The 19,252-nt window shown below is 46.1% G+C and overlaps 5 protein-coding genes across 10 annotated transcripts; 3 read left to right on the top strand and 2 right to left on the bottom strand.

Annotated features, from left to right (window-relative positions):
• Window positions 1–271: 271 nt before the first annotated feature.
• On the bottom strand, window positions 272–1,404 carry LOC133917165 (protein TORNADO 2-like). Its single transcript, XM_062361172.1, has one exon. It carries the CDS (start codon window positions 1,191–1,193, stop codon window positions 381–383), a length of 813 nt encoding a protein of 270 aa, XP_062217156.1. The 5' UTR covers window positions 1,194–1,404; the 3' UTR covers window positions 272–380.
• Window positions 1,405–3,921: 2,517 nt separating this feature from the next.
• On the top strand, window positions 3,922–6,481 carry LOC133914927 (protein NRT1/ PTR FAMILY 7.3-like). The gene is made up of 4 exons (XM_062357886.1): window positions 3,922–4,121; window positions 4,447–4,664; window positions 4,735–5,303; window positions 5,635–6,481. The coding sequence occupies exons 1-4, from the start codon at window positions 3,926–3,928 to the stop codon at window positions 6,479–6,481; spliced, it is 1,830 nt and encodes a 609-aa protein (XP_062213870.1). The 5' UTR covers window positions 3,922–3,925.
• A 950-nt stretch (window positions 6,482–7,431) lies between these two features.
• Window positions 7,432–9,048, top strand: LOC133917164 (ribose-phosphate pyrophosphokinase 1-like). The gene is made up of 3 exons (XM_062361171.1): window positions 7,432–8,462; window positions 8,535–8,604; window positions 8,680–9,048. The coding sequence occupies exons 1-3, from the start codon at window positions 7,593–7,595 to the stop codon at window positions 8,940–8,942; spliced, it is 1,203 nt and encodes a 400-aa protein (XP_062217155.1). The 5' UTR covers window positions 7,432–7,592; the 3' UTR covers window positions 8,943–9,048.
• A 144-nt stretch (window positions 9,049–9,192) lies between these two features.
• On the bottom strand, window positions 9,193–11,987 carry LOC133917166 (uncharacterized). 2 transcript variants are annotated; one of them, XM_062361174.1, is made up of 7 exons: window positions 11,708–11,987; window positions 11,421–11,566; window positions 11,214–11,328; window positions 11,061–11,141; window positions 10,441–10,578; window positions 9,685–9,772; window positions 9,193–9,500 (listed from the first exon to the last, which is right to left on the bottom strand). In XM_062361174.1, exons 2-7 carry the CDS (start codon window positions 11,540–11,542, stop codon window positions 9,334–9,336), a joined length of 711 nt encoding a protein of 236 aa, XP_062217158.1. In that variant the 5' UTR covers window positions 11,543–11,566; window positions 11,708–11,987; the 3' UTR covers window positions 9,193–9,333. The 2 variants fall into 2 exon arrangements, with proteins under 2 accessions (XP_062217158.1, XP_062217157.1); XM_062361173.1 differs by having other exon boundaries at window positions 11,421–11,987.
• Window positions 11,988–12,007: 20 nt separating this feature from the next.
• Window positions 12,008–18,230, top strand: LOC133917163 (DNA repair endonuclease UVH1). Of its 5 annotated transcripts, none has more exons than XR_009909579.1 (10): window positions 12,008–12,477; window positions 12,570–13,518; window positions 13,729–13,958; window positions 14,046–14,155; window positions 14,539–14,697; window positions 15,156–15,962; window positions 16,672–16,782; window positions 16,875–16,932; window positions 17,058–17,135; window positions 17,347–17,407. XR_009909579.1 is itself a non-coding variant. In XM_062361168.1 (10 exons), exons 1-10 carry the CDS (start codon window positions 12,228–12,230, stop codon window positions 17,907–17,909), a joined length of 3,234 nt encoding a protein of 1,077 aa, XP_062217152.1. In that variant the 5' UTR covers window positions 12,008–12,227; the 3' UTR covers window positions 17,910–18,230. The 5 variants fall into 5 exon arrangements, 4 of the variants coding, with proteins under 4 accessions (XP_062217152.1, XP_062217151.1, XP_062217154.1 ...); XM_062361168.1 differs by lacking the exon at window positions 17,058–17,135 and adding an exon at window positions 17,699–18,230 and having other exon boundaries at window positions 16,875–17,057; window positions 17,347–17,570; XM_062361167.1 differs by adding an exon at window positions 17,699–18,230 and having other exon boundaries at window positions 16,875–17,135; window positions 17,347–17,570.
• The last annotated feature ends 1,022 nt before the right edge of the window (window positions 18,231–19,252 follow it).

Below are 19,252 nucleotides of genomic sequence, written 5' to 3'. Positions count from 1 at the left end.
GTTCTTGATTGTCAGCACACATATGCACCAATTTCCATCCTTTTTCTTAGTAAATAGATAAAAAATTCGCCAAGGTGACACACTACACCAAATCAACTACTTAAACAACAGATCATCTAGTTGTTTCCTTAATTCTTCTTAAAAATGATAAGGCCTGGCACCTCTGCAGGGAAGACATCGGGTAATTTCGAACCACAACACTCCAGGTATGTGGGTACCTAGCGCGTTACATATTAGGAAAACAAAAATCGGGTGCTGGCCCCCTGCTAGGTAAGCGAAATTGCAGCAGAATATGTGTGCTATTTAAGAACAAAATTCCCTTTGAAAATACATGTGCTCGATTAATTACATAAAATGTTTGGATGGGCCCGGCGGGCGGTCTATGTGTAGCCTTGCCGGTAGCGGCGAAAGAGCTCGTCTGTCTTGGCGGTGCGGAAGGCGTAGCAGCCCATGGCGTAGACGGCGAGGAGCGCGGCGGTGGCAACGGCGATGATGAGGTCGGCGCGGCGCCACTCTCTGCGGAGGTTCTGGAGCAGGCCGGCCTTGCAGGAGGCGCAGGAGTAGCAGAACTTGTTCTGTTCGTTGCTCCAGGCGGCGCAGTCGGGGTCGGCGGTGGCGCTGATGGGGCTGATCCAGTAGGTTGGGGTGACGAAGGTGTAGCCGCACCTGGTTGGCGGCTTGCAGCAGCCCGACTGCAGAGGGCTCAGCCAGGCGGCCGCGAAGAAGTCCTGCGCCGTGGCGTATGTCTGGTTGAGGTCAGAGCAGGTGGGCGTGGCGGCCAGACACGTCTTGATCCGGTCCCAGCTGCCCGGCGCGTCCAGGCGGCCGCGCAACCAGCCCGAGTAGTCGTCGAGGTCGTACTCGAGGAACGCCCGGCTTGGCACTGGGCGGCCCGAGGTGCTGCTGGTGACGGCGAAGACGAAGACGGCGAGGCAGGCGAGCGTGGCGACGAGGATGAGCATGGCGACGAGGTAGGCGAGGAGGAGCCAGGGCAGGCGCCAGAAGGCGCCGACAAAGCCCGCGAGGCCGACGGCGAGGACGGCAACGCCGAGGGCGATGACGGGCCACTGGAGGATCTGAAAGCAGGCGTTGTCGGGCTGCGTGGACAGCCAGATGCCGGCCGCAATGACCGGGATGGACAGCAGCGCGGCGACGAAGTTGATGGCCGCCACGGCCATGTAGTTGAGCGCCATGGCCGGCGGCGAGATCGATCTATCGTCCAACGACGAGCTGGCTAGCTGCGTGCGTACTGTGGTGACCTGCCTGCAGCCGCCGGCCGGAACGTACGTGTATGCTAGCCTTAGCCTAGACTAGCCGAGATACCTTCCTTCTTCTGTCCATAACTGATTTGCCTCTGCTTTATATTATCAACACGGCCACTAGCTCAATTTGCCTTTGGTCGCTTTGCGCTATAAAATCAATTGGGAGATTGGGCGGTTTGCGCGTGGAGCATATATGCACCCTGGCCTAGCCAGCTTGGTTAAGTTATTCCATTCGTTGCTTCCTCGACAATTCATTCCCTCCTCTCCTCTCCACGCCACGCATGCATGCATGAAGATCAACCTTTGCTTGGGCTTCAGGTTGGGTTCCAGATTAACATAACCTGCCTTTTCCAATTCTCCACCTTCTCTTCTTCCTCCTTGCCTAGTGTAGCTAGCAGAGAGACAGAGACAGGCAGAGGCAAATATCGTACTAGCATATAGTATGAAGCATGCATATTATTCACTCAATTTTCCAAGTCTAAATCAATTGTAGCTACAAGTACAATCAAGACACCACAACTCCATGAACCGAAAAGTGAATCAAAATAAACATATAGTGGTGAGTGTCTGTCTAACCATATCTTGTACTAATTAATTTGCAGTTCATTCTCATCGTGACTGCTAGCTCAATTGGTGAGGAGCTCTTCTATCGTGCTGCTGTTCAGGTATCTGCTGCTTGTCCATTCTCCTTATGGTTCTTGATGACTGCACTTGGCTAGTTGCAACTGTGGATAAAGCAGCTAGCACTGGCTGATATTTGTTGGGAAAACCCTAAAATAAAAACAAAACTGAACTTGTAGGGAGCATTGGCTGATATTTTCCTGAGAGGCACAGAGCTCATGAAAGATGCCCAAGGGATTGCATCCCTGGTAAGAATATACAATGCTTTTTCTTTCAGCTCGATCGACTGAAATGAAATCGAAATCGAGTTTCGTGTTATATATCCGCGACTAAATTGATCTGTATCGACGATACATACAATGCAGAGCGGCATGGTCCCTCCTTTTGTTCCATTTGCTCAAACGTTCGCAGCAGCCATCACTGCAGCTCTCACAGGTTCCCTCTACCACATCGCTACAGCTCCCAAAGGTACTACGTACTGACTGTTCTAATTTGCATGCATGCCTGCGTATATATTCTTTTTTCCTTCTTTTTCCTTGCTGAAATCTTCTTCATTTCGTTTCAGACCCTACTTATGTGGTGACACCAACAACGGGGCGGGAGAATCTCAAGAAACTATTTGCAGGTAATTGTTCTCTGGAGAGAGATTTTTATTTGCAGGCCTCCAGAGATGACATCATTGAATTAATTCTTGAGCTTTAATCTCGATGGATTTGCAGCTTGGTACGAGAGGAGGAAAATGAGGAAGATATACTCCCCGCTTGTAGAAGGAATCTTGGCTTTCTACCTTGGCTTCGAATGAATCCAGGTACGTCCTCGTCCTGCATGAATGATTAGCGTCCTGCATGCATGAATGACATCAGAATAACTTTCTGCATGTGTCCTGAAAATTCATGTAATGCATGCAGGAAGACCGACAATATCCTGGCACCCATGATCACCCACGGCATATACTCTGCCGTCGTGCTTGGGCATGGGCTGTGGAAAATCCACGACCACAAGAGAAAGTTACGGCAGCGGATTCAGCAGGTTAGACGCCAAGGGAGAAGCTAGACATCTATGCATTGGATTGGATCGATGGTTGGATCTTACTTGGGCAAGCAAGAGCAAGTTTTGATACCTAGCTTAGCTAGCTAATGAATTACAGTAAGATACTAGGTACAAGATTGAAGATATATACTGCACCAGGTACATGCATGCAGGAGCAGAGGATGGAATCAATACGATCGACTAGTATTTGTAATATACGACGCCAAGTACTCCTATCGCGTAGAGTATAGATGCAAGGGAGGGGAAGTAGATATATAGTAGTCAGCATGATTGATCAATGTTGTTAAGATGCATACATGTATGAGTTTCACTGCGTACAAGAGACTGTTGTGTTCCTATATATGTTGGGAAAATTAAAGATTGGCACAGTAACTTTCCATTGCAGTTGATGCATCCAATAGCTGAGAATTGCAAGCCAAGGCAGATGTGCAGTTTCTTTTTCAGAGAGAGAGAGAGAGAGAGAGAGAGAGAGAGAGAGAGAGAGAGAGAGAGATGCAACAAGTCTCTTGTGCCTGCGGAGGATGATGAAAAGAAGTCAAGGATATATTAATTTTATAATGAGACATATCTAGACATAGCGTAGCAATAGCCAAGGATGCAACCCAAGGATATGGGCTGCGGCGCACCGAATTGAAGCGGTTACGACGAGTAGAGGATGACACCTCGGGTCCCATCCCCGACCACGTTGCATGCCGCGCAGCCCTGCTGCCGCGGCCGCTTCTCTCTAGCAACAGACACCAACCACCTACACATACTACATCATCATACGACTATATGAGTAGTGGCAAACATGCTGCCTCTGCCTGGAAGTGGAAGTACCTCTAATCTCATCGACTCTGAGCAGAAGACTAAAACCATCCTTCACTCTTCAGCTTGCGCAGCATGAATGTATGTGGCATGAATTTCTGCATTTCATTTCGTTTCCTTCCAAATTTCCAAAAGGGATGTGTTACCCTTGACACGATGATCGAATCATACAGGATGCTAGCTGCATGCAGATTGCTGAGAAGCCCCAGGGAGCAGTGGATTCTCTCGAACAGGGTCAGGGTCAGCAGGAGGATGACTTGCGACCGAATGGCCATCATCTGCATGCTGCAAGGAGGACTAAGGATGGGTCGGTGAACTGGAGCGGCAGGCGGTGCCTGAGAGACAAGTCGGGAGGATGGATTGCCGGTTTCCTCATCCTGCGTAAGTAAATCAAATAATCCATGCATGATTTCACCTCAGCTCACAATTTCTGACTTTACATGCATGGACTTGCCCAAAAGGAATATGGTCCTGTTTGTCACTGGAAACCCTTTGAGAGGTTTAGCAGAATTTATATTCAGTTTTAATTTCTTAGTTTCTTTTTTCCTCTAAGAACTGATCAGCTCAAGTGAAAAGAATAGTATGCAAAACTAGACTAACTTGGGCAGTGAATGAACATGACAAATTCAAGTCACAAAACAGAACTAGTATCAGTAAATTAACCACAAGGATAAAAAGGTAACCTGTGTGCCTTTGGTGGAAGCAGTAAACCAGGCGCTTGTGACATTAGCAGTAAATGGCATAGGGACGAATCTCGTGACGTTCATGGCGGTGGTGATGAGGCTGGACAACGCTGACGCCGCCAACCGTGCCAACACCTGGGCTGGAACCACCTACGTCTTCGCCATCATAGGGGCACTTGTCAGCGACTCCTACTGGGGCAGATTCAAGGCCTGCATCATCTTTCAGCTCATCTTCCTTGCTGTAAGCTCACTTCATTCTATCTAATGGTACTTCAGTCTTTCCATGATGAATTGAACACTGAAATCAACAGGGATTGGTGGAGCTATCAATATCATCCCATTTCTTCCTTCATAAATACTGCGACTTCGGAGATGGAGGATGGAGACAAGCAAATTGCAGGCCACCCACAAAAACAGAGGCACTCATACTCTACATGTCAATATACCAGATCGCGCTAGGAAATGGAGCCTATCAACCTGCAATCACAACACTTGGCGCTGATCAGTTTGATGAAGCTGACATAAAGGAAAGGAAATCAAAGGCTGCCTTCTTTGGTTACTTCTTCGTTGCAAATAACCTAGGCAGCCTGGTATCTGTCACTGCACTGGCGTACATAGAGGACAGGGGTGGGTGGGTCTTGGCATTTTGGATTTCAACAGGGGCAGCATTCATTGGTTTAGTTCTATTTGCCATTGGAACCTTAAGGTATAGGCATTTTTTGCCCAATGGTAACTCTATCATAAGTGTTTGCCAGGTCATTGTTGCTTCAATAAAGAATAGACACGTGAAGACTCCACAGCAAGCAGAAGATCTATATGAGGTTGATGGAACCCACAGCAAGAATGGGGGCAGAAAGATGCTACACACACCAGATTACAGGTATGCAATAAATTATGACCTCACCATAAGTGCTCTATATTGTTGTTTCAAGCATTTTGGCCGCATTGTCTAAAAAAGACACATTCTAAATACCGAAGCTTTAATTTTTAACATTAAGATAACCATGTGGCATCCAAAATTAGAAGGAACAAAACTCTGAAGTTTAGCTATTTTGATTTACTATCAGAATAGGAAACAACCTCTTGTATAGAGATAGACTATCTAATTACCATAATGTTTGCTTGCCTGCAATATTATGGAGGCATACATCATAACAAATAGTCATCTTGGAAAGTTCTGGCGATCCCCAATGTTTTATTTCCTTTTTCAGGTGTTTGGACAAGGCAGCAGTGATTAAAGATCCATCTGCCCTTTCACCAGGTGAGCACCATTCACCAGAGCCATGGCGCCTGTGCGCAGTTACTCAAGTGGAAGAAGTGAAATGCGTTCTGCGGCTGGTTCCAATATGGCTCTGCAGCATCCTTTACTCCACCGCATACTCACAGATGTCATCGGTATTCATCGAACAGGCAGAAGCCATGGACAATTCCCTTTCAAAGTTCAAAATCCCTCCTGTGGGCGTATCTGTATTTGAAATAGTCGGTGTAACATTATTTGTGTTCATCTACAGATTTTGCATTGCTAAAATCTGCTCAAAGATATCACAGGAGCCTACTGAGCTTCAGAGGATGGGTATTGGACTTGTCATATCAACAGTAGCGATGATCACGTCTGGGTTGGTGGAACAGCAGAGGTTAAAATATGCCACGAGAGATGCTGAAACATCCAGCTCTCTAACCATCCTTTGGCAAATCCCCCAGTACGTGCTGATCGGAGCGTCTGAAGTGTTCATGTATGTCACTATGACAGAATTCTTCAACGATGAGCTTCCAGATGGCCTAAAAAGCCTCGGAAGTGCGCTATCTGTGGCCTCCATGTCAGCTGGGAACTATGCAAATAGCCTGCTAGTTACTTTGGTGACGGCGATCACCTGCAAACACGACCAAGCTGGGTGGATACCACAAGATCTCAACAAAGGTCACGTAGACAGGTTCTTCTTTCTCATAGCAGTGCTCAACGCCATGGATTTATTTGTGTTTGTAGTGTTTGCCAAGAGGTATAGACATGCTGTATTGGTCAAAACTGTGGCAGATGAAAACGGTGTCGAGTTGAGATGAATGGTCCCTCACCATCAATATTATGACCAAACTGGGGTAGGAATGTGAATGCATATGTAGTAACTTGACTGCACCATCCCGGTCAAAAATAAAGAAAAAATCGATCTAGTTATATGCCATGGTGAGTAAGTAGTGGTGATGCTTTCTATTCTAGCTACTCCACTCTTCCTTGGTTGCCCTGAATTATGTGCTCCTATATGGATGCTCATATCTAAAAGTTAAAGCTGTGTAGGAGAATTTACTTGCACAGCATAACATGTGATGTGAGAAAAGGTAATGTGTTCAATTTGTCGAATGTACTGGACTGGTAGTGAACACATAATAAAGGGGATTTATGTCCTAGAAAAATAAAGGGAAATTATAAGATGAATAGAACTTGACTAAACATAATACAGGTGCGTTCTCGGGAGGAAAAAAAACATAATAAAGGTAGATGCTTCTTGAGGATGGTTGAGACACTTCACTCGAGAGAGGTGAATTAGGCATGCATCACCTGACGAATACGGTGAACCCAACTCTTGGTTTGGTTTGGTTGGCATAGCATCCTAATTCTATGTCAAAGTTGAATGAGGAAAGGCAGGTGAGAATGGATCTGGTAGTAGATACTAGAAGCTTGCATACTATACTGGTGGAGGTCCAGCGATGAAACAAGAAGGGAAGCAGGAAACGGGGAGGGGAGGGGAGGGGAGGGGAGGGGAGGGGGAAGGAGACTTACTAGGGAGCCAGTGAGGGAGGAGTGTCGGCCGGCCGCCCTCCCGGCGAGAGGGGGGCAGCGATTGATTCACATTTGACAACGGTCGGTCGGAGCCGGAGACGACTCTAACGAATGAAGTGGGCTGCCCTAAAAAAAAGAATGAAGTGGGCCGGATGAGCTGGGCTGTCGAGAAGAAAAGAAGGCCCATTAAGAAAATGAGCTTGACATCCTCTTCTTTCTTTCTTTCTTTCTTATCCGGATCGGAGGGACTGATCGAGGGAGTCGCATGCCGACCATGCATAGCATATCCCAACCATAGCAAAGCATCAGCTGGAAGAGAAATTGTTGAATCGAATTGATTGATAATGCGTTCCCTGATCATCAGCTGGTGAGCTGCCGATTGGTACCCGGCCCGTGATGATTGATCTCCTTCTCATGGCCGGAGCCAGTGCGTTGAGCTCCATGGCCTGCGCCTGCCTATCGTCATCTTCCCCCCTTGCACTTGCAGTTGCCCATCGTCCTCGAAGCCATGCCCATGCCCACTCCCACGCCCGCATAACAAAGCGGCAAGTGAGGCCGAGGTGTTGCAGCAGCATGTACGACTACAACAACTCTGCTCCTCCGATGCCCTCCTTGTCGCCGCTGCAGTTCCCAACCCCGGCGCGCAGCAGCAGTGGCAGCCGTCTGCGCATCTTCTCCGGCAGCGCCAACCCGCGGCTGGCGCAGGAGATGGCGTGCTACCTGGGGATGGAGCTGGGAAAGATTAAGATCAAGCGGTTCGCGGACGGCGAGATCTACGTGCAGCTGCAGGAGAGCGTGCGCGGCTGCGACGTCTTCCTGGTGCAGCCGACGTGCCCGCCCGCCAACGAGAACCTCATGGAGCTCCTCATCATGATTGATGCCTGCAGGAGGGCCTCCGCCAAGAACATCACCGCCGTCATCCCCTACTTCGGCTACGCCAGGGCCGACAGGAAGATGCAGGGCCGCGAGTCCATCGCTGCAAAGCTGGTGGCCAACCTCATCACGGAGGCCGGCGCACACCGCGTGCTGGCGTGCGACCTCCACTCCAGCCAGTCCATCGGCTACTTCGACATCCCCGTCGACCATGTCTACGGGCAGCCGGTCATCCTGGACTATCTGGCCAGCAAGACCATCTGCCCCAAGGAGGTGGTGGTGGTGTCGCCGGACGTGGGAGGGGTGGCCAGGGCGCGCGCCTTCGCCAAGAAGCTCTCGGATGCGCCCCTGGCCATCGTTGATAAGAGGCGGCACGGCCACAACCAGGCCGAGGTCCCTCGATTGCTTCTTGTTTCTTCTTCTTCTTCCATGGATCTTCCCATCCTTAAGTTACGTTGCCTGCAGGTGGTGCATCTGATCGGCGATGTCAAAGGAAAAGTTGCTGTCATGGTGGATGATATGATCGACACAGCAGGTAGTAATATTATTAACTTTAGTTTGTGTTCAATTCCTTTGCATGACTGAATGATACATACGAATACGCACGCAGGAACGATCGCCAAGGGCGCGGAGCTGCTGCACAAGGAGGGAGCTCGAGCTGTGTACGCCTGCAGCACCCATGCGGTTTTCAGCCCTCCGGCGGTGGAGAGGCTCTCGAGCGGCCTCTTTCAGGAGGTGATCATCACCAACACCGTGCCGGTGGTGCAGCACCAGAGCTTCCCCCAGCTCACCGTCCTCTCCGTCGCCAATCTCCTCGGGGAGACCATCTGGCGTGTTCACGACGATTGCTCCGTCAGCAGCATCTTCCAGTGATCGCCATCGTCTTCGTCGCCATGGCATCCAAAAACAAACACAAGCCTCATGTCCTGTTTATACATACACCTACATATATACATGATTCGCAGATTCTGCTTTCTAACTGATGGGTGCATGATTGGCAACTGCCATTCCCTGCCATCTTCCCAAATCTCAACCTGACCAGAGCTATAAGCTATTCATGGATGCTTCTACTGCAGTTGCTGCGTACTGCAACAACAGAATTCGCCAAAGGCCAAAGATCAGATTCCTCACAACAGCATACATTCCTCCATGCCGATACCAGGTAATCCTATACAATGTCAGTTCCTGGCCTTCACATACGATTGGATAACAATTCCATCGCTGAATAGGCATACAAGTCACCCTAGTTACATGTGAGCTCAACTCAAGCCTTAGTTCTATCTTTGTGTGTTAAATTGCTTGAGCCCTGCTCCCTCACCTCACCCATGCAAGTACCCATTTCTTCGGCAAGTTTTATGGCACCGGCAACAGTCCTTGACTTGCCTCTTGCACCTTGAACCTTCCTAATCTTTGCACTAAGCGAGCCACTAGCTGCAAAGACAGAGATAGAAGAACTAGCAAGTAAATAAATATGCAATAGGTATCTTACACTTGCACAAACTCATTCATACAAAAAAGTAGCAGCAGATTTTATGACAAACATTCAGCAAAATTCATACCAATACTACCTAATCCAGGAATAGTGGTAGTAGTACTTAGCAACACTGAATTGTACCTTGCCACTCGTAAACAACCTTTGACTCTCCCTTAATGACCTTTGGATATTGATCTATGCGAGAATCTTCCAGTATCAGTTCTTCAACCTACGTCAAAATATAAACGAGAAAATGAGTTTTTGTTTCGTATAGATGGAGAATTCAATAGCAGGTGGGAAAAATTTAGAGGCTAATTGATGTCATTTTTAATCAACAACAAAGGGTTATAATTAAGAGAATCCTGTCAACTATTTGGCCAATAACAAAGCAACACATGTATACTAGCTAGCTGTGCCCCGAACAGATTTTTCACTGGCATCGACAAAGAAATTAAGTGTAATGAATAAGTTGCAGGCTTGCAGCAAAGAGCAGTCATTGGTTTTGAACTACTTAAATATTTTTTTTAAAAAAGAGATTGAACCCATAATTTCATGCAAGTATACAAGGGGCCTAGGATCAATAAATTATCTCTGCACATGAAATTGTAAGCGTTATTTTATAAATGTCGTGAGTAATTAAATTTAATAGCATAATCTATTCTCTGAAGCCATCAGCATTTTTTTAAAATTTATTGCAAGTAGTTCATACATAGCTTGGTTGACAGGCAAGTACAGTCATGTCCATAAAATTGCTTCATATGCTCACATGTACATTTTGTGCCTTCAACAAGTAACTTTGCAGAATCATAACAAACATGGCGATCAATTTAGATAGCACTCAACAACATAACTCAATAGCTTCATAATTATGTAGTGCAATGCACTGCAAAATAATACCTTTTTCCACAAGAAAGCATTCTTTCGTTCTTGAGGAACCAGTAGATGATCCCTCAGCCATGAGGCGACCACCCAAGGATCACATTCGGAGTTACCAATCTTGGCATTTATGGTGTTATCTTCAAGGATTTCACACACCTACAGAATAACAACAGACAAAGACACAAATGCCAGAAGGTCCAAAGAATTATTGCAAAATAAACTCCACAGCAAATGATGTAAACAACACTTGGAATGAGTACATGACTAACATTTTTTAGAAACAGAAAAATTGTCCACCTTTCTCAACCTCCCTCACACTAGAGAAGCAAAGGAGAAGGTGGTGAAAATGCTTCGTAAATCACATAATTTTTTTTCCCTTACTGTTATGCTTCAAACAAATTTTCCAAATAGCAATAGCTAGCTTACAACAAGAACATGTTACACTTTTGCAATTCATCGATCCAAGTAAACTCAATTTTCCATAGTTGTTAGATGACATTATCTATGTGATATATTGCACAACATATTTTACATATCAATAGCACATCGATGGCATCAGTGTAATGCAAATGCAAGCAACAATTAACCAGTCAATGAATAAACACTTAATAAAAGAGGGGGGAAACGAAATATCATACCTGCTCGTATATTTGCTCAGCTCTGTTTGATAATGCCCGTCTCTGGTAAATGCTCCACAGTATCCAGAGCAGTGCTGCAAACTTGGGTTCAATCATCACTTGATCTGACTTTAAACAAGCTGCATGTCTAAGGTAGTAATTCTACAAACGTACCAGGCTACAAAAGGTCATCACAAAGATTATATTTCTAATGATCCATTGACGAATTTGACAAGTCAGGGGCATATGAAGCTCTGCGACCAGCTCAGGACATTGAAATCCTTTGACTCTAAATGGAAAAGTTCAAAGGGTTACCAAACATCTGTCGTGCTAGCTAAACATGTATTGTTTGTGGGTGGTACAAGTTGGGAGGTATCATACTTGTTAAGAGTCAATGTTGTCTCAAAGAAGCCTTGTGCACTCTCCAGCACCCTAATTTTCACAAGCTTAATTCCATCCTCACTTAGGCCAGCAGAATTCTTTGATAAGAGCTCATCAACCATATTTGAGATGTCAAGCTCCTCAAACTGAAATTGAGGCAATAGAAGTTGCAGTAGGATATGTAGATGTAGCAGGAAAAGGAATATACTTGTAAATGCAAGGGATTTGGACAAGGGAATTGTGACTTGCGAGAGAAAAAAACAATAACGTGGGAGACGATAACAGACCAAGATTTTGGCAGGTCGGCCACATAAAGCACGGGCGTGCTGACCGCAGATCCTCAACTGTAGCAACTCTGACTTGATTTTGTTGAGAACGTCAACACGGGTAGAGCGTGAGTAGGTGTGCTGTAGAAAGAGCAGGCAACAAAGAAAGAAAGAAAAAATGAAAAGGCAAGGGCGGTACAATCTTGTTAGCTGTCTGGCTCAGCAGCCCATCCTCTATGCATGTCTTGCCGTATCTCTTGAATCCCTGGACGCATTCAAGCTCACCGTCCACACATCTCCCATTCAAAGGGCAAGGTTCACACGAATCTGCGCATGGGGATTGATTGCTTTGAGCTACTTACGGAGTAGTGAGTACGGAGAGTAGTAAGTAAGCTTAGTCGGAATCTGACCAAGCAAGAAGAAGTGGAGAAGGGGATCACCGTAGTCAGCATAGTCGCTGCCGTCGAATGATTGGAGGGAGTCGCAGAAGGGCTGAGGGCGCCGGTTGAGGAGACTGCAGACCGAAGCGGCTGCAGCGGCGATGGCGAGGACGGCGAGCAGGCGGAGGAGGTCGTCCCTGGACGGGAAGAGGCCGGGAGGGGGCTCGGCGGCGATCCTCCGCCTGCTCGGGCCCGGCCGCGGCGGCGGCATGGATAGATGGGGAGAGCTCCTCTCTGCCTGTGCTGGACGGGCCGGGACTGGCTGCGGAGTTGGTTGGTTTGCTGGGCCCATACGATGTAAGGCCCACGAAAACAAGAAGAGAATGGAGGACCAAGCAGGATTTCAGATTGGTAGCACTCTTTGAGATTTGGATTTAATATAGTGTAGATATATTATCATCTAACTCTCGTAAAAAAAAATTTAACTCAAAAAGTCGATGTAGAAATTCGTTCGTACCCACTCATCATCGCCGTCCGTGGAGAAGGTATCGCAGTGAAGTCGGGGCCGGCGGCGATGCTTGCGTTCGAGGAGCAGGTGGTGGCGGACCTGGTGGAGGACCCCAACGGCGGTCTGGTGGTGCTCTCCTCGGGCCTCCCGCTCGCCTCCCTCGCCGCCGCCCTCCTCCTCCACCTCCACCACCAGCCCCCCGTGGGGGCGGCGGGGGGAGGATGCATCCTCCTCCTCTCCGCACCCGACCCCCTCAAGACCCGGATCCGCCGCCGCCTCCATCTCCACGACCTCGGTCTCCAGCTCCACGAAGTGGCCCCCGACCTCCCCGCCCAGCAGCGCGCCTCCCTCTACGCCTCCGGCGCCGCGCTCTTCCTCTCCCCTCGCGCCCTCGCCGCTGACCTCCTCACCTCCCGCCTCCTCCCCTCACAGGTCCGGGCCCTCCTCCTCCTCTCCGCCCACCGCTCCTCCGACACCTCCTCCGATGCCTTCGTCGCCCGCCTCCTCCGCCACCGCCACCTCCTCCCCGTCTACGCCTTCTCCGACCGCCCCCACGCCATGGTCGCTGGCTTTGCCAAGGCCGAGCGTGCCATGAAGAGCCTCTACGTCCGCCGCCTCCACCTCTGGCCCCGCTTCCATGTCCTCGCCGCGGCCGACCTCGAGCACGCCCCGCCCGACGTCGTCGACGTACGCGTCCCCATGACGCCGCCCATGAGGGGCATCCAGGCCGCCGTCCTCGCCGCAATGGACGCCTGCCTCAAGGAGCTCAGGCGCACCAACAAGGTGGATGTCGAGGACCTCACTGTCGACAAGGGCCTCTTCAAGTCCTTTGACGAGATCGTTAGGAGGCAGCTCGACCCCATTTGGCACACGCTCGGCAAGAAGACAAAGCAGCTCGTCGCCGACCTCAGGACACTACGCAAGCTGCTAGATTACCTCGTCAGGTAGGTATCCCCTGGCTACATCCCCTAGCAACTTATTTCATGTTTGTGCTGACTGATAAGAAAGAATTACACAACTTCTAGTGTTCTACAAAATAAATTGAAAATCAGGCATCATCTTTACACTGTTTGGCATAATTATACAAGTTCTAGTGTTCTACAAAATAAATTGAAAATCAGGCATCCTCTTTAAACTCTTTAACCAATCCACAGGTATGATGCTGTGACATACTTGAAGTACCTGGACACGCTGAGAGTATCCGAAGGTGTTCGATCAGTTTGGATACTTGCTGACTCAAGCCACAAGATATTTGAGCTCGCAAAAAGGCGTGTTTACCAGGTTGTGAGAGCAGACAGTACAAAGGTTAGCACAGATAACAAGGGCACACCAACAAAGAAGAGGAAATTGACACACAGTAGTACCAAGAAAGGAAAAGAAGCCGGTAGCGGCTCTTAGCCCTTTCATCCGGATGAAAAAAACTGTACTTTACTTGAAGAATTTAGTGTAACATATGACTTCTTTCCTGCAGAAAATGATGATTCCACTGCTGCCAAGGATGACACTTGGAAGGTTAATGCTGATGTGGGTATCGTACTGGAGGAGGTTATTGAGGAGGCACCAAAATGGAAAGTGTTAAGGGTCAGTGATTCAGTTTTTGTTCTCAGTTTTCTTTCAGGCAGATATTTTCTGCATACATTACACAAGGACTGTCCATTCCTATCCTTTTTGCAAAGACCATAGCAAATTTTGCTGAACTTGGCGCATTTACATTTACACAAGAACTGTCTTTTCCAATCTCTTTTTTGCTAAACTTGGCACATGCAGCATGTATTTGCTTCTCTTCCCTGCTTTTGATGCTGTGCTAAATGTAAAAGTTAATTGTTGTACCCTACCTTTCTTGTTCTGTTCTTGTAGCAACATCACCCCTAGCTATCAGATAATACAAGTAGAGTATTCATCAACAAGACGTTTTTTGCTTCTGTTCAAATTCTGTAGCTGATATGCTATACATATCTTCGCAGGAATTGTTGCAAGAGATAGCAGAAGAACAGACAAAGGGAAATGGTGAGAATGCACAAGATGGAGACACAAATGATGAAAGTGGCATAGTTTTAGTAACATGCAAAGATGAGCGCTCATGCTTGCAGCTGCAAGAATACATATCAAAAGGCTCCCATCAGGTAACACTTCAAGTCTTAAATGTAGTGTTATGTCATATGTGCACGGTTTGGGTGGTGGGGAAAGGGAAGCAGGGACCACATTGGCCGGGGCCTAAACCCAGGATGTGTCAAGAAGGATGTTTTCTTCTAACTTCTTGCTATCCCTTCATTGATAATCCTCCTTTCTTTATATAAATGGGTTGCCTAACAATAAGAATCTTAACATCTGATTTAAAGGAAACTAATTGCTAACTTATCTCTAACTTATCTAATCTAACTGAACGGGCAAGCTAACTAACATATCTCCTAGGCGTGAGACTGCTAAAGCGCTGCGTGTACTACTGTATTGCTATTTATTTGCCATTTCCTCTGTACACAAGTGCCTTTCTTCCATCTTAAAAGTAAGTTTATTTCTGAGTTGATGATAAAGCAAACCATGTAGATCCTTCATAATGTTGACTTAACTTGTTTTCGATAAGGTTATGTTAGAAGAATGGGAGAAGTATTTGCTTGGGAAAGCTGAGCTGCATGGATTACATAAGAAGAACAAGAAAAAATCTCAGCAACCAAAAGGGTTTGGTCTCCTGGACGGGGATATTCAAATGGGGCCTAGCAAAAGTGCAGGTCCTATTAGCATTGGCAAGCTTGAAATTGATGCCTTACTTGCAGCTGCCTCTGAAATAAGAAATTTAACTAAGGAAGCAGATGTCAAGGACGATTCAAATGTCAGCTGCAGTAAGAGGCGGTTGGTAAAGGGAAAAGGAAAGGGGAAGCCAAAGAAAACCATGGCAAAGAGACAAGCCAGTAATAGAAAAAATAAAAGTAACGGAGGAAATGATACTGACCAAGGTACTGATCTGGATGCTGAAAGTCAATCAGGCAAAATGGATGAACAGGCCGAGATTGATGCTTCTAAGGTGTCTGCAGATGATGTTTCAGTGTCAGCCTCCACTGCAGGCGATGGATGCAAGTATTCATCTGCTTTTGAAGACTTGGCAAATGGCAAACCACTACCTCCTGTGCAATTTTATGCCCTAGACAGTGAACAGCATGTACTTGATGTATGGAAGCCCTCTGTAATTATTGTTTATCATCCAGATATAACCTTTGTTAGAGAAATTGAAGTATACAAGGCAGAAAACCCATCAAGGAAGTTAAAAGTTTACTTCCTATTTTATGAAGATTCCACCGAGGTGCAAAAATTTGAGTGCAGCATTCGACGGGAAAATGAAGCATTTGAATCTTTGATCAGACAGAAGTCCCTAATGATGATACCTGTTGATCAGGTGATGTTTCATTCTGTCACTAAAATTTTAATTTCAGTTTGACCTCAGCAAAGTGTTTACTGTATGAATGATGCCACAGAATGCTTTATCAAATGACTTTTGCACTTATAGATTAATTTACATGCTAGTCCATATGCTCCAGATCTGGTGCTCATAGTTCTTAAGATGTCGCCTAGGCGTTGAGGCTCTTGGTGGTGTTCGCCGCAGCCGTTGCCTCGCCTAGCAGCTCCTCCATGTGCTCCCCTGTGTAGTTGTGTGAACTGAAGTTCGCCTGTTAACCCTTTGAAATACATGTTGTCAAGTTCTTGTGCCAGCTGTATGGCTCTTTTGCTCATTCTGGCGTCTTGGTAATCTTTGGTGGCTATATGCCATCTGATATGCTGCAACCAGGTTGCTCATACTAGTTTGGTGCTCCAGCGAAAACTTGCTAATCTGCTTTCTTCTAAAAACTAGATTTGTTATTATTGGGTAGCACTCTGATAGTCTACCATCCATTCATGTGAAGTGAGTATGGCGTTGCCTTACCTCACGCCATACTCGCCTAAAAGGTGTGAAGGTAGTCAGGCGCCTTGCCTCGCCTTACCGCCATAATAACTATGCTGGTGCTTATTTTAGCTCAATCAGCCATGTATGGGCAAAGTTGCTGCCTTAACTTGGAGATCATTCCATATTTTTCTGATAAATGAAACACATCTATCTTACTTTTCAGGATGGCAGTTGCATTGGACCGACTCTCACAAGTGAACCAGAACCTCTTTTATCTCAGAACTCAATTACAAGAAAGGCAGGTGGTAGAAAGGTACCAGAGAATGAGATGCAGGTGATACTTGTGATCATTATTTTAATGGACAGACGATACAGTGTGTTTTTTGCTGGCCGAATTGTTAAAATGTTTAGTGTTGCATTTTCTAGGTCATTGTAGACATGAGGGAGTTCATGAGCAGCCTTCCGAATGTATTACACCAGAAAGGTATTCGAATAGTACCGGTCACCCTTGAAGTTGGTGACTATGTTCTTTCTCCTTTGATCTGTGTTGAACGTAAAAGTATCGCGGACTTGTTCCAAAGCTTTGCTTCTGGCCGTCTGTACAATCAGGTTGAGACCATGGTACGGTATTACAAGATCCCAGTTCTTCTGATAGAGTTCTCACAAGATAAGAGCTTTTCCTTTCAGGTATCCAGCCCTCCCCTCCCAAGAAAAAAGTAGTTGGCAGGTCCTTCATTGTTTTTTTATAGTTGGTCTTCACGGAGGTCTTTTCTAGTCACCTGAGCTAACACCGCTGATCAAATTTTAATTCATTGCCATGGGGAAAAGAGTGCACTATTAAATTGGTTATATCACCTGATTGTGTGCTAACTGGCTGGCCTGCTCAATTATCCTACAGTCAGCAAGTGAGATTGGGGATGATGTCTCTCCGACAAACATAATCTCAAAGCTTTCATTGCTAGTCCTGCATTTTCCTCGGCTTCGCATAGTCTGGTCTCGCAGCTTGTATGCTACGGCGGAGATATTTATGTCACTCAAAAGAAACCAGGATGAACCTGATGAGAACAAGGCAATGAGAGTCGGTGTGCCCTCTGAGGATGGAATTGTGGAGAATGATGTGAGGTAAGTTGTGTCTTATATTATTACAACCAAAAGGAAGTAGTTTTTGTTGGGGTGGGGGGCAAATGTTGCTGAAGCACAGCAACTGCAGAGCATGTTATATTTGAGAATTGCGATGATTATTTTTCCAGGGCTGAGAATTACAACACATCAGCGATTGAGTTCTTAAGAAGGCTTCCTGGGGTGACAGATTCGAACTACAGAGCAATAATGGATGGATGCAGTAGCTTGGCGGAGCTGGCCCTGCTTCCGGTAGAAAGGTTGGCGGAGCTAATGGGCAGTCAGAAAGGAGCACGCACGCTGAAGGAGTTTCTCGACGCCAAGTGTCCAACTATGCTGTGACATGTCCTGCTGATTGCATGAAATTGGCCTGCCATGTGAGAGTGAGGCTCACAGAAGTGGAAGCTGGTGCAGCGCAGTGAGCAATTGCTTGGCGACGGGTTGCATGTGAGAGTGAGGCTCACACAAGCTGCTGATGCCCCTGTATATCGTCAGTTGTCAATGAACATGAGGCGATGCTAGTGTATTAGATAGAAACTATTTACTGGTTTTATTTGTGTGTGGTAAATTAGAATTAGTTGTTGCATACCGGCTGCAGCTGTGAATCTTATGGACAATTGAACTCACCTTGGTGTGTAGTATAATTACGGTATTTTTTTTTTCTGAGAACTCGTCCGAACTACTACTTGACCACGTAGTAAGAAAAAACCCACGCAAGATCTTTGCGGCCTTTCTCATGGAAACGCAGGAAAGACCAGTGACGGATCCAGGATTTTTTCATAGGGTAGATATCTAAATTTTTAATACTATAAATTTGATAAAGAAGTATAAAATTGTACAAAAGATAATACAAATTTGGTAATTCAGTATAATATTATAATTCAACAATAAATCACAAATTTATAAAACCGTAATATAAATAGTCTCAACATGACATAAGGTCTTACATAAATAGAAAATTATATCATATTATGATACTATTCTAGATTTTTTACTTTGCGCTTTCTTATGATCATGAAAGACTTGATTATGTCATCCTCACTTACCTTGGAGAAGATATCCCGCTCGATATATGTGACTAAACAATCATTCAATAACTCATCACCCATTCTATTTCTCAATTTATCCTTCACTACACCCAATGTCGAAAATACTCTTTCAACACTTGTTGTCGCCACCGGTAGGATCAATACCAACTTAAGAAGCAAGTACACCAAATCATAAACAACATGCTTATTCGTTTCAACAAGCCTAATAGAGAGCTCACCAAGATTGTTTAGGCCTTTGAATCTATCATCTTTCCTCATGTCATCAATAAAGTTATCAAGTTGGAGTTCAAGTCTTATCAATTCCACACTTGAAAAGTCCTTGGGATAAAACTTGGCAAGCTTAAGGACTTTATGTGCATCATAAGAATCAAAAGAATTGAAGGGATTCAAGGACGACATGCAAATAAGCAACTCCATATTTACCTCATCAAACCGATTGTCAAGCTCTTGCCGAATTTGATTAATGACACCAATATACACTTCTCTTCTATAATGATCATCAATTGTTTAAACCGGATAAAACCGTAGAGATCTTGCATGAGGCACATATCTACCATCCAATGCAGGAATATCAATACCATATTTAATGCAAAATGATGTAACATTTCCTTCAAAGAATTCTTCCCACCCATGAGA

This window comes from Phragmites australis, chromosome 4, assembly GCF_958298935.1.
Source record: "Phragmites australis chromosome 4, lpPhrAust1.1, whole genome shotgun sequence".
Taxonomy (NCBI): Eukaryota; Viridiplantae; Streptophyta; class Magnoliopsida; order Poales; family Poaceae; genus Phragmites; species Phragmites australis.
The sequence above is the reverse complement of the archived record's forward strand: the minus strand, read 5'-3'. Positions and strand labels throughout refer to the sequence as shown.